The sequence below is a fragment of the Cetorhinus maximus genome, chromosome 2, assembly GCF_964194155.1.
Source record: "Cetorhinus maximus chromosome 2, sCetMax3.hap1.1, whole genome shotgun sequence".
In the NCBI taxonomy this organism is placed as follows: Eukaryota; Metazoa; Chordata; class Chondrichthyes; order Lamniformes; family Cetorhinidae; genus Cetorhinus; species Cetorhinus maximus.
Genome location: NC_135880.1, coordinates 33478846 through 33493535, shown reverse-complemented (window position 1 = coordinate 33493535; position 14690 = coordinate 33478846). Strand labels below are relative to the sequence as shown.

Genomic DNA, 14690 nt, shown 5'->3' with positions numbered 1-14690 from the left:
GGAGAGGAGATTTACAACATGTGCAGCCCAACTGCCCTGCCGTCCAATAAAGCGGTGGTGGATACAAAGTCTGTGGGGGGGGGGTGGGTAAGGTATGGTGCGCTTGGTGGCCCTTTGGTGCCTCTGCGTTGCTTGCATGGGCGGGCAGGCTAGGAGCCTGACCCCAATCATATCACTGCGGCTGCGCCTGATCTGTCTCGGTTGCGGAGGCATGGTCAGTTTATACAGGTGTCCCTAATGCGTGGCCACGCCTCGCTTACCCTGACCCCCACCTCGATTGCCTGCTGCACGGGATGCAGCGCCAGGGCAGCACATGACCCCCCTCCCCCCCGCCCCCCGCCTCAGCAGTCGCCTCCGAGATTGGACAGCACTTGCCCCCAGACACCCCCCACCCCTCAGCAGTCGCCTGTGTGGCCAGGCATCAGTTCCCCCCCACCCAGTGCCCCTGAGGGCTGTAAACAACGGGCGAGCTGTGGTGAAAGCTGCTGCTCACTCACCTCAGTTCCCCCAAAGTGAAGGTTGCCAAGTGCACGTCGCCTGTGTGCTGTTGTGAAACACGTTGGCATGCTTTCCCACCGACGTGGATGGACGATACAGCGGGGTTCCAAGAGCCTGGCAGGATTGCCTTTTAATTATATGCTGATGTATTACAATTAGCTCCCCGCTGACCGATGGTGGGAAACGTGACCTGCCATCGGTGGGCTGAGCGGAAGATCCTGAACTGCTTTCACGCCATCGTGTAGTGGCTCCCACCATATTTTCTGCGATTTTACCACTTGATTCACCATTCCCATGAACCTTTGTAACTCCGTGATGTTCCTTGGAGCTGGAAATCCTTTTATGGTTCTGATCTTCAGTGGATCAACCTTTATCCCTGATGCACTCACTGTGTGGCCAAGAAACTTGATTGATGGCTGTGAAAACTTGCACTTATTGTTGAGTGTCAATCCTCAGCACTGCTCTCACTCTCATGTCATGCTCAGCTTGAATGGATCCATGTATCAACATGCCATCCATATGGCAAACAACCTGTGTAAGCCCTCTGAAGGAGCTGACATTTTTCTTTGAAAGATCTCTGGTGCCGATGTTATTCCAAAAGATTACCTGTTAAATCAGGATCTTCCTAATGGTGTTATGAAAGTTGAGAGAAGCTTGGACTCCTCTTCTAATGGTATTTGCCAGAACCCGCTGCTAGCATCTAATTTAGACAATATTAAGTTTTTTCCTAATTTAGCTAAACTCTCATTTACTGACACCATTGGATGTACTTCCCTTTTCACAGCTTTATTGAGCTATGTGAGATCTACACACATTCTTATGGAACCAGTTGGCTTCAGAACCAGTAACATCCCTGAGCATCAACTCATTTTTCTCTTTTACAGGTGTCTTACTCTGTGTCTTACCACTGAGTCGATCTTTGGAAGTAAAAGGTGCAGAGCCTTTCTGGGTGTATATAGGAATATTGGTTTTGCTTCTGGGCTCAGTGTTATGCGATACACTGTTTTTGTCTCTCCCAATGCTGTAAGTAACTTCGGAAATTCTGCTCTGAAGTCTCCTGATTAACCTTCACCATTCTTTATTTCATCTATTCTGCAGATTTGCTTCAATTCCATCCATGTCTTTCTACTTAAAAGTGAACCACTCTGATCTTGAATTATGTACAGTACTTCAGTAATTACTTTCTCTCTATGCTGTAAAGTCACTGTTAATTCTCCCAGGACCTTTAGCTCTTTTTTCCTCCTGGTCCGTGTAGATTTTTGTAGGATGGTTGAAGACCTCTCTTGTTTAACCATGGTTCAGTATCAGAAAGAAATGAAACTGCTGCTCCAGTTTAAAGTGTGTCCTATGACCTTCTACCAGGACCTCTGCACTTCAATAGTTTCCATATATTTCTTTAATCACTCCCAAGGAGTGTACCTCAATGTCTTGTGAATCCTCAACTTCATGGACTGTTTCCTTTTAAAACATTTTCTTTTTTGAGTGTTCAGCCAGTTTTTTTCTACTGCGACATGCTGCCTGAAAGTGTCCCATCTTCTTTGCACCAATGGTACTGCGTGCCTTTGACAGGACAGTTCCCATGCCCGTGCCTTTCTCTTTCCCACCAGCAACAGCTGCTCTGGGCTGTCACCACGAATTGCCTCTGGTGCTGCACGTGTCTCCTTTTCTCTATTTTCCATTTTTTTGTGTCTGTCGAATTCGACTGTATCTGTTACTTTGGGATTCGGGCTGTCTCTTGCTCTCCTCTGACTACTGATCGGTTCTGCCTCCTGATCTCGGCTTGTGTACTTACTTGAATCAGCTTTGTCAGCGTCAAGTCTTTTCGGGCTGCAAATTATCAATTAACCCACAACTATTCTGTCGCAAATTAGATCTTCTTTCAGATTACCGTACTCTCAGTCTTCTGCTAATTGTTGCAAATCATTAATAGAATGCATCGATGCTTTCCCATGCTTCTGGGTACGTTTATTGAACTTTGTGCATTTCCCAATAGTGTTCTTGCTGAGATTGAAATATGTCTCCAATGCATCAACAGCTTCAGCATATGTGGCTTTACCCTCTTCAATCCATAGAGTAACTGAAATGTCGACTTCGCATTAGCCCATTGCTTACTGACCTGCTCACAGTCTGGCTTCACTGCGAGACCCAATGTGGTGCAAAATCGAGGGAATCTCTTGTAGCACTTTGGCCATGCCACAGCCTGATTAAGGCCTGCGACTTTCTCAAAGCGCTCTGTTAGAGATAGAGATTTTTCTATCATTATCTTTTTACCCCTTGCTACCATATGTTATGCTGTTGGGTTGAAGTAGTTGTTGTAATATGGGTTCTTTAGATGTCTCAATGATGAGGTCTTGAGACTTGTATATTTAAACATGAACCCTTTATTATTAACCCTGAACTATTTACAGATCTCAATTCACTTTCATGCATGGTGCTGCTACTTCCATGCAGATTGGCTCCAGAGTGTTCTCTCTAGACCATTCTCCCAGTCTATTACCATGTGACTTCATACATTATACCATGGGCGGTGCTATTCTCCGGTCCCACATTAACCCTTGCTCTTTACACCACAGTGGCACGCAGGCACATCATACAACAACAGTTTCAATAACTCCTGAAGATGGTTAGCTGCAAACTCACAGGGCGGAATCATCGCAGAATTGCAAAAAGTGCGGTAGCGGGCAGGAAAAAAGTTGTTTCACCAGCCAGCCGCAATGGTGGGTTATTGCGCTGTATTGTCCCATTCGTGCCTCATTAACTATGCAGCCGCAGGAAACACGCCCTCTCGCTGGTGGGCGGACTCTATTTTACTGCTGTTACCTCATCGCTTCCTCAGCAGGGCACCACATTTAAACTGCAGTGGCGTGCACACTTCTCAATGCTTGCAGCCCAGAGCTGTTCCAGCGAAGACATGGCCCCAAAAGCCAAGAAGAGTGCAGCCCCCCGATTCAATGACGCATCCCTGGGACACCTTCTAGATATCATGGATGCCTGCCGCGATGTCCTCTACCTCCTTTCTGGCTACAGGAGGCCCATCAGTCTCACGACTATGGCTTGGGAGATGGTGGCAGTGGTGGTCAGTGCCAATGCTGCACACAAGAGGTTGGCCATTCAGTGCAGAAAATAAATGAATGATCTCATCTGTTCCTCCAGGGTAAGACAACCGTATTATCATTCTAAACTCTCACACTCACGAGGCCATCATACAGTCACTGGCATCTCACTCATTGCCAGCTCAAGGGACGTCACTACTCACTCTCTCACACACACCCTCACATGTCCACCTGGCCTCATCTCCTCTGGAGACTGCCTCCTCACCCCTCACCATCTTGAGGCCACTTGCACAAATCAACATGTGCACCCCACACACACCCTGGGATACCCTCCTTCCCCAGTACAGCCCTCGTCCTGCAGCCTCTTCCCTGGCCTGAGGCCACTTTTCCCCCTTCCCCAAGTAATCCCTAGCCCTGCAGCCATTGAAAAGCCCCCTTACAGCTGTTCTGGTAGGTAGAGATCTGCCCACGAGCTCTTCCCAAAAGTGATGTGGTGCTGCCTGTGAAGCCTGGTGCTGATGACTGCAAGTGCTGCCCGAAGCAAGGTAGGCAAATAAACCTCGAAGTCCTGAACGAAGTGCAGCTCACCAGGTGCATGTCTCTTATGTACAGTAGTGAAACACATCAGCGTGCCCATATGATCCAGCATTGAGGGGTGATTCCGACAAGCAGGGCTTATAATGAGATGCTACAGTATTGAAATAAGGTTCCTGATGTGCAGGGGCGGGAAATGTGGCCCGCCATTGATAGGTGAAGCAAACAGTCGCGAACTGGTTTCATGACGGTGTGAAACCGATGTTTGGGCATCTCGCCATATTGGCTCCCCTGGCCTGCCATGACGTCCGACGCCAGTGGGGCAGGTAAATCCTGGCCTCTAACTTTTTTGTAACATGTTTACAGTTATGAGAACACTTCTTTACATTGGCTTCTTTCCATGCTGCTTTCTCTAAGCTCTTTGATCCCATGACTATTTGTCACTTCCTTCTATGACTTCACAGACTATTACAGTTAACCCTTTATGGGGTTAGAAAAACTGTAGGAAAACTTCCTCATATCAGTTCCAACCATATTCAGTTTGAATCCCTTTGTTGGACATAGTCTAACATACTCCATTATACTACAGAGCGCAGCTCTAACAACGCTCAAGAAGCTTGTTATGATCCAGGACAAAGCAGCCCGCATGATTTGCACCCCATCTACCACCTTAAACACTCACTCCCTCCACCACAGATGCACGATGGCAGCAGTGTGCACCAGCTACGAGATTCAGTTCAGCAACTCACCAAGGCTCCTTTGACAGCACCTTCCAAACCTGCGACCTCTGCCTCCTCAAAGGACAAGAGCAGCAGATGCATGGGAGCAAGTTCCCCTCCAAGTCACTCACCACCCTGACTTGGAACAATATCACTGTTCCTTCACTGTCGCTGGGTCAAAACCCTGGAACTCCCTTCCTAACAGCAGTGTACCTGCATCATGTGGCCTGCAGCGGTTCAAGAAGGCACCTCACCACCACTTTCTCAAGGGCAATTAGGGATGGGCAATAAATGCTTGCCTAGCCAGCGACATCCACACCCTATGATATTCTTGTCACATAAGAAAGGAATAACCCAAATATTCATAAATTATAAACTCAGAATGTATAATCTCATAGCAACAGCAGTTTTCAGTGACTTTGAAATTGTGTGTGTGAAAATTGGACATCACGCAACCAACAATCAGATCTGATGAACATTCCCATAATTGAGGCTGACAGCCTAACTAATGAGCGCCCCTGTCACATTTAACATATCGTCAGAAAAGGACCAAAAGGAGAAAAGGACCAAAATGCCCAATATAACTTCGACAGAAGTTTACCAGAACAGCCAAAAAGTAAGCTATGAGCTGGTTACACTGAGTTCCTGGCTTTAATGCCAAAGTTTCTGGGTGAGCCCCGAAGGGCAGAGTAACTCCTGTCTCTTGCAAAGTCATTGTCAAAAGAGGGGGAGAACGGGAGGATGGACTTTGAACATTGGAGTTTCCGCAACCCAGGCCTTCTTGGAGACTTAGCATATACTTATCACAGGTGCCTGAGGAAAATGATGCAAGCTGTACTGTTTCAATTCCTGCTGCATTTTCACAGTGGTGTCTGGCCCATCTCATCATGGTACATCATGCCTGGATTCTCAGCCTGTCAAAAAGATCTTACTGAAAGCAGATAAAGCTGGGAAGTGAAGTGGCTAACAGCTACGCCTGACTGAGATACCACATTTCACACATGTACAATATTTCCTTTAGTTTCTTATTCTGTAAGCATGCAATGTATGCAAAACTGAGAATTTTAAACCACAGAAAGTATAGCTGCTTTTCTTGTTAATGGCTACAGTAAGTGTCATAGTTATATGGTAATTACTTAAACTCTTTTCTGTTTGTCCATCATGATCTGCCACTGGTTATCCACACACCTGGTTGTTATTGATTTATATTTTCTAGGGGCTATCTTTACCTGTTACTGACTACTCATTCCTTCTTTGGGGGGACATGTCTTGAGTTGTTAGTTACAAAAAAGATACAACATTAAAAGAAGATTGAAAATATACTTAACTTTATAGCCATTATGGAGACATGGTTACAAGGAGATCAAAACTGGGAACTAAATATTCAGGGGTATGTGACTTTTCGAAAGGACAGGCAGTAAGGAAAGGGTGGTGGGGTAGCTTTGTTTGTATGAAATGGAATAAGTACGATAGCAAGGAATGATCTTGGATCGGAAGATGTAGAATTCCTATTGGTGGAGGTAAGATATAACAAGGGAAAACGACACTGGTGGGCCCCCTAACAGTAGCTATACTGTAGGGCAGAGAGTAAATCAGGAGATAATGAGGGCATGTAAAAAAGGCAATATATTAATCATGGGTGACTTTAATCTTCATGTAGATTGGGAGAATCAAATTGGCAGAGGTAGCCACAGGCAAGAATTCATTAGGTGTATTTGGGACAGTTACCTAGAACAATATGTTGTGGATCCAACCAGGGATCAGGCTAATTTGGACCTGGTAATGTGTAATGAGGCAGGTTTAATAAATGATCTCAGAGTAAAAGATCCCCTAGGAAACAGTGACCATAACATGGTTGAATTTAGCAGTCAGTTTGAGAGTAACAAACTTGGGTCGGAAACAAATGTGCTAAACTTAAATAAGGGTAATTACAATGGAATGAGGGCAGAATTGGCTGGAGTGGACTGGGAAAGGAATTTAGCAGAAAAGAGGGGGTTGATGAACAATGGCAGACTTTTAAGAAAATAGTTCATGACTCACAATAAAGATACACCCCAGTGAGGAAGAAGGATTGTAGGAAGGGGATAGACCAAACATGGTTAACCAAGGGAGTTAAGGATAGTATCAAATTGAAAGAAAAAACATACAATGTGGCAAAGACTAGCAGTAAGCCAGAGGATTGGGAAAGTTTTAAAAACCAAAAAGATTACCAAAAAATAATAAAGACGGAAAAAATAAACTTTGAGGGTAAACTAGCAAGTATATAAAAACGGACAGTAAAAGCCTCTTTCAATATATAAAAAGAAAGAGAGAGGCCAAAGTGAACATAGGCCCCTTAGAGAATGAGGATGGGGAAATAATAATGGGGAACCAGGAAATGGCAGGTGAGTTGAATAAATACTTTGCTTCAATCTTCACGGTAAAAGACACTAATAGCATTCCAAACATACTAAATACTCAACGGGGATAGTAACAAATACAATAACTATCACTAGAGAAAAAGCATTAGGGGAACTAATGGGACTAAAGGCTGATAGTCCCCTGGACCTGATGGGTTGTATCCAAGGATATCAAAGGAAGTAGCTACAGAGATAGTGGATGCACTGGTAGTAATCTTCCAAGAATTCTTAGATTCTGGAAAAGTCCCAGAGGATTGGAAAACTGCCAATGTAACACCCTTATTCAAAAAGGGAGGGAGACAAAAAACAGGTAACTATAGGCCAGCTAGCTTGACATCTGTCATTGGGAAAATGTTAGAGTCTATTATAGAGGATGTAATAGCAGACTATTTAGAAATACATAATATAATCAAGCAGAGTCAGCATGGCTTCATGAAGAGGAAATCATGCCTGACAAATTTATTAGAATTCTTTGAGGAGGTAACAAGCAGGATAAATAAAGGGGAACCAGTAGATGTAGTATATTTGGATTTCCAAGAGGTGTTTGATAAGGTACCGCACATAAGGCTACTTAATAAGATAAAAGCCCATGGTGTTGGGGATAGTATATTAGCATGGATGGAGGACTGGCTAATAGAAAACAGAGAGTTGGGATAAGGGGGGCATTTTCAGGATGGCAACCTGTAACTAGTGCAGTGCACAGGGATCAGTGCTGGGGCCACAATTATTTACAATATATATTAATGACTTGGATGCAGGAAGTGAATGTACTATTGCCAAGTTTGCGGATGACACAAAAATAGATGGGAAGGCAAGTGGTGAGGATGACACAAAGAGTCTACAGAGGGATATAGATGGGTTAAGTAAGTGGGCAAAAACTTGACAAATGGAATATAATGTGGGAAAGAATAGAGGAGCTGAATATTATTTAGATGGAGAAAGACTGCAGAAAGCTGCAGCACAGAGGAATTTGGGGGTCCTCGCGCATGAATCACAAAAAGCTAGGAAAGAAGTTCAGCAGGTAATAGGGAAGGCAAATGGAATGTTGACCTTTGTTTCAAAGGGAATGATATAAAAATAGGGAAGTCTTGCTAAAACTGTACAAGGCACTAATTAGACCACACCTAGAATACCGTGAACAGTTTCGGTTCCCTTATCTAAGATATACTGGCATTGGAGGCAGTCCAGCGAAGGTTCACTAGGTTGATCCCGGGTATGGAAGGATTTCTTTATGAGGAGAGGTTGAGTAGGTTGGGCCTGTACTTATTGGAGTTTGGAAGAATGAGAGGTGACCTTATTGAAATATATAAGACTCTTAGGGGGCTTGACAGGGTAGATGCTGAGAGGTTGTTTCCTCTTGTGGGAGAGTCCAGGACCAGAGAGCATAATCTTAGAGTAAGGGGTCGCCCATTTAAGACAGAGATGGGGTGGGGGGGAGGGGGGGTGGAATTTCTTCTCTCAGAGGGTAGTGAATCTATGGAATTCTTTACTGCAGAGGCTGGGTCGTTAGGTATATTCAAGATAGACAGATTTTTAACCAGTAAGGGAATAAAGGGTTATGGGGAAAAGGCAGGAAAGTGGAGTTGAGGATTATCAGATCAGCCATGGTCTCATTGAATGGTGGAACAGACTCGATGGGCTGAATGGCCTGCTTCTGCTCTTACATCTTATGGTCTGTCATGATGTTTTGGCAATGTTGATTGGTACTCTGCATTGGCTGGATGTATTGAATGATGAATCTATCATGAGTCCTAGGTCTCTTCATACTTAGTTATTTCAAGCCTCTTCACGGTGTACACATTGCTCATTTTTCCTTCTTACATGTAGAACTTCACACTTGTCCACATTAAGGCCTGGATTTTCGCAATGATTGAGAAGCTCAAAATGGCAGAGCAGGCCAAAATCCAGAAGTCCTGACCCTGAAACATGGTACCTACCATTTTCTCAGGGGTGGGAAAGGGGGCAGGTCACGTTTCATTTTAGGGAGGCAGCTATCCATATAAATCAGCAGTTGCCTACTTTCGTATCTGACTTTGGTGACCTAAGTGTGTGAAACATAACATACATGGATTAGACCAGCTAGGACCGGGTCTGAGCTTTGTAGAATATTTTGGAGAGGTGGGGTACCCTTTTGCAGAGGTAGGATATGCCTTTGGATATGGTCCCGAGTCACCTTTGAGGAAGTTCAGTTGACCTGTGGGAGAGGTAAGCTCCCTTTGGGAGTGGTAATGTGCCCTTTGGGATTTTTAAACGCACACATGAATATGCGTAAAAAGTGCATAAACTCATTGGAACTGTCAAGAGAGCTGTCAAAAGGAAACGTTAGAAATAACTGTCAGACGTAACTGTAAAGCTGTCAAGGCATTTACAACTCCTGCCCTTTAAATCTTTGAATGATAACCTTTGAGTGTTTAGAAAAACCCAATTGCTTGCCATTTCACTCTGTCTGTTTTCATAAGCTTGAGGGCGATAAGAACTGCATTAGTGCTGCATGGCTGATTTCACAACCTTCTATTATCGCAGTGGGGTGCGCACCATTTCACAGTTTGATTGACAACTCCAAGTGGTTATAGGCTCTTTGAAGTGGGACAATGAATGACTATGGGGGATGCATAGAGGAGTATAGGTTGGCATGGAGGGAATGAGGGGCCATGGAGGATAGATAGAGGGGCATAGGTTGGTCTGGAGGGTATGAGGTGCCATGGGAGGTGGGTATATGGGCATAGGTTGGCATGGACAGTATGAAGGCCTGAGGGATGGTTGCGGGGCATGAGGTGACATGGGTTGGCATAGATGGGGCATGGGGAGTGTGTGGGAGTGTGAATGGTGAGGGCTGGTGGGTTGTTATATTGTTTTATTAAAACTTCAACACAGTGCCAGAGTACTGAGGCAGGCCTTTGGCCCAGTCCGCTTCCACAGCTGGCAACCCCTGCTCTCGTTTCGGGATCGTTTGGCCGAACTCCAATAAAAACCCAGCCCCCCCCCCGCCCCCCCCCCCTGCCCACCTCGGAACGAAAATCCTAACTTCTAGGTCGCTTTCTCCCGAGTTGGATTCGCAAAGCAGGGATTTTTCCCGACTCTGTGCTTCCGACCCAGGAGCGAAAATTCAGGCCTAAATTTCACCTTCCGTTATTTTGCCCAGTTAAACATCTTATGCAACTCAGTCCGTAGTTTTTTGGCTAACTCCATTAATTCCAACTGGGGTTATGTTGTCTACAATTTTGACCAAGTTGTAGCGAATTTCTGAATTTAAGAACAGAATCTAATGTTTGCGAGGTAGGTCTCGCCCGCTGGCTGAAGAACCAGCAGGTGCTGGTCTTCCAGAAAGGTCCACCAGAATTAAGTGCCCATCAAGCAACTAACTGGCCAGTGTCGGACCTTCCTCAGGATTCAGGACCCCAGGGCCAGGAATACCACCCCCTGAGAGCTGTCAGCCAGTCAGAGACTGGCATCTCTCCATTGCCCGTCAGTGTCAGCAGGGAGCGAAGGCTGCTGCTGTTAATGCTCCCACCAGAAGCCTAGGACTGATAAGGGACCCAGATCACAGGTGAGTGAGAGCGGGGTGGGGTCATGGAGAGGGGGGTCACTGGCTTAGGAGGGAGGAGGGGATTGGAAGAAGGGGCAGGGGAATAGAAATTTAGGCCTGAATTTTTCAGTTGTCGGGCGTGCACGGTCAGCGGGCCCAGGAGCGGCTGGGAAACGGATCCCTGACCACGATCAGCCCCTGAACTGGCCGATTCGCCCGCCCACCAACCGTAAGGTTGGGTGGGCCACGAAAAATCGCAGGCAATTGTGCCATTAATGGGCTTAATTGCCAGCTTAATTGTCACCGAGCGAAACATCACACGAGTTTACACGGGCGTGCGCCCGCCCGCAAAACTTAAAACTCTGCCCATAGAAACATAGAAAATAGGAGTAGGTCAGTTGGCTCTTTGAGCCTGCTCCGCCATTCAATATGATTATGGCTGATCCTCTATCTCAACGCCATACTCCCGCTCTCTCTCCATACCCCTTGGCGTCATTAGAGTCTAGAAATCTATCTATTTCCTTTTTAAATATATTCAGTGACTTGGCCTCCACAGCCTTCTGTGATAGAGAATTCCACAAGTTCACTACCCTCTGAGTGAAGAAGTTTCTCCTCATCTCCGTCCTAAATGGTCTATCCTGTATCCTGAGACTGTGACCCCTTGTTGTAGACCCCCCCCCCAGCCAGAGGAAACATCTCCCTGCATCCAGTCTGCCCAGCCCTGTCAGAATGAGATCCCCTCTCATTCTTCTAAACTTGAGTGAATACAGACCTAGCTGGCCCAATCTTTCCTCTTATGACAATCATGCCATCCCATGATGGATCTCAGTGGGTCCCCTCCCTTCCTGATGCCAGTCCCTTGATCAGTGCCATTGAATCTGGGACTCAGCTGGAAGCACGCAAGCAAACCCAACAGAGTTTGCTTTTCGGGTTCTCCGCATGGTGACTCCCCTGCCCACCAACAGCGCCCAAGCAGGAAGGTCATCCACAAGCCTACTTCAACTCAACAAAATAGGCGACAACCATTCTTTGGTTCATTCCCCAGGGTAATGCTTTGACCAGTCAGGATCAACCTGCCTGTTTGGAATTTAAACAAAGCTTAACAGTTAACTGTCAGTCATCTGTTAACTGGTCCATTCTCCATGGCAATGCCTCTACCAATCAGAGAACACTTGCCAACCAGTCAGCCGTTGTTTCTCATGAAGTATAAAATGTTGTTCCCCTTACATTTGGTATTCTTGCGAATTGTCCTGGTGAGTGCAAGAAAAAAAGCTTCAACGACATATGTCTTTTATCAGCCGTACTCAATTACTTTTTCTTTTGGAAAAAGCCTCTACCAATTCTTTTAGCATTTGCCTTCTCTATTGTCATGACTGTTATGCTTTCCTACAGCATTTTCCAGCTCTTCTCTTGCACGTTCCTAAAATATCAATATCCATCTGCCTCATTTTTTTTAGGACTCTTATTACTCTTCCAATTCAAGTATGGGCCATTCCTGCAATCATTCCACTCACCCCCCACATGACTATTTCCAAACCTCTGGGCGAATAACAAATGGGCTCCAGCTCCGTTCTGTCCGCCGAAACACTTAGGGAACAGCGCAAGTCCAAAGATATGAATGCACCTCTTAAAAGACCCAAGTGTCCTTCCAAGGTTGGACTCTAACTCTGGCAGTGAGTAACCACTCAAGTGGAAACATGTAAGAATGTAAGAACTTGATTAAGTAAGTAATGTAATCATATATTTTGCTGCAAGAATACAAATACTAATTACATCTATATTTTAAAGGTTAATTTTAGACCGTCTGAAACACTACAAGAATTGGAACAACTGGCTGCTTATGAGTTTCAGATGCGCTGCAAATATATCTCAAAAATCAGCTTTTGGAGTTTGTGGAGTAATATATACAATGTCCCTCCTGGTAAGTAGTTATGGCATATGAATTATAAATTTAACCATATAGCCCACAAAAGGCTATGGATACTGGGTCGATTGAATTTTTGAAGGTGGAGATCGATAGGCACTTGATAGGCAAGGGTATTAAGAGATATGGTGAAAAGGAGTGTAAATGGAGTTGAGGTACAGATCACCAATTAGCTAATAGAATGACAGTGCAAGCTCAAGTAGCTGATTGACCAGTTCCCATTCCTATGTTCCTGTCATTTATTCCGCTTCCTCAGAACAAGATGCTGTGTAAGGAGTCTTGGTGACTTGCTACAGTGCATCTTATAGATGGTATGCCACAATGCATCGGTAGTGGAGGGAGTGAATGTTTAAGGTGTTGGAGGATGGGGTGCCAATCAAGTGAGCTGCTTTGTCCTGGATGGTGTCAAGCTTCTTGAGTGTTGTTGGAGCTGCACTCATCCAGACAAGTGGACAGTATTCCATCACACACCTGACTTGAGCCTTGTAGATGATAGACAGGATTTTGGGAGTCAGGAGGTGAGTTACTCACTGCAGAATTCCCAGCCTCTGAAGTGGTCTTGTGGCCAAATTATTTATATGGTTAGTCTGGTTCAGTTTCTGCTCAATTGTAACTCCAGAATGTTGATAGTGGGGGAATCCAGCGATGGTAATGCCATTGAATGTCAAGGGTAGATGGTCATTGCCTGGCATATGTGTGGCATGAATGTTACTTGCCACTTATCAGCCCAAGCCTGAATGTTGTCCAGGTTGCAATGGTTCAAGGTGGAAAAAGAAGTTTAATAGTTAATGTCACCACTGATTAACAATGTTTAAAATCTGAGAGGAATTGTCACTGGCAAATATTCACCACAGGATTACTATCTGTGTATCATAGCATTGGAGGATGCCAAACAAAAATTCTTTTCTAACCAAAATAAGCCTGATTGAAAATTTTCCTGAGCAGCACAGAGGACTCAAAACAGATTACTGTGAGTGCAGAGTAACGTTGAAAAAGAGTTATTGTTTTTGCTTTATCACAGAGCTTACAGATGTGCCACTGATTCAAACACTTGTGACTAAACTATTGCAGGAACCTGGGAAACGCATCGTTACTATAAAATGGGAGGTATGCATGGCAATTTTAATGCTCCTGAATAAGGGCGGCACCATTTACTTTATTGTATGATCGCATGCTTGTTCTTATTAACTGTAGGCAATATTATTAGACCCAATTAGCTAAAATATGCAATACATATGGGAATAAGTATTAATGAACAGTGCATTCTAGGAAGTTTTCAATTAACAGGTATGGATAAGTAGTGTTACGATCTGTGTATTAAAAATTCCAATGACTAACTGGATGGATCACATGACAAGATTACAAGTTTTAAGACTTTTGCTGTAACAAACAAATTAAAAGTAGCATTGACTAAACACTATTTCAGTAGGCAACTTATATGCTGCACTACAGAAAAGTTTCCCCATTTAACTTTTAAAATGACTTAAAATCCCCCTCCACTTTAATCTGTCTCTTAAGTGGATGTTTCATTCTCCAGGCAGCAGTCCAAAGCTATTGTCAGCTCCCAATGGCTTGCTTCCTTTTCCCTTTTCCAGTTGGATAACTTCTGATCCCTGAACTACTTTCATGGTGAGGGTGAGTTTTTTGTGTCCTCGTGGTGTTGCCCTCTAACCAGAGCTAGGCGAATCTTCCAGCCTCTTGTTTAAACCCTCTAGGTCTCTTCCATCCAAACGTGAGCTCCCACCTGCATTCTGCCTAGTGAACAAGAAAGAGTTGCTGCCTCTATCTCTCTTTCTCTCCTCTCTCTCTTACTTTCAGAGTGCCCTGTTGCTGTCAGGTCCCATGATATCTTAGAAAAACCCTGTAAGCCAATCCTACAATGACTTTCTATGGACAATTCCTTCCGAAAGCCCATCCCCATGACAATGTGAATCATATAGGTCGTGTATGGTAGAAATGGTATTTAGGTATCCTTTCTAACCTAACTCCATTCTGCCTTGAAATTGAATAGACAGTTTAAAGTAAAGTAAAGTAAGT

The 14690-nt window shown here is 44.7% G+C and overlaps 1 protein-coding gene across 1 annotated transcript in view; it reads left to right on the top strand.

Moving 5' to 3' along the window:
- Positions 1-14690, top strand: part of LOC144689964 (interleukin-6 receptor subunit beta) — a 98331-nt gene that overhangs the window by 41057 nt on the left and 42584 nt on the right. Inside the window, exons 4-5 of the mRNA XM_078557494.1 lie at positions 12518-12650; positions 13675-13760. Of these exons, the coding sequence (XP_078413620.1) occupies positions 12518-12650; positions 13675-13760 (219 nt within the window). The remainder of the gene's footprint in view (positions 1-12517; positions 12651-13674; positions 13761-14690) is intronic.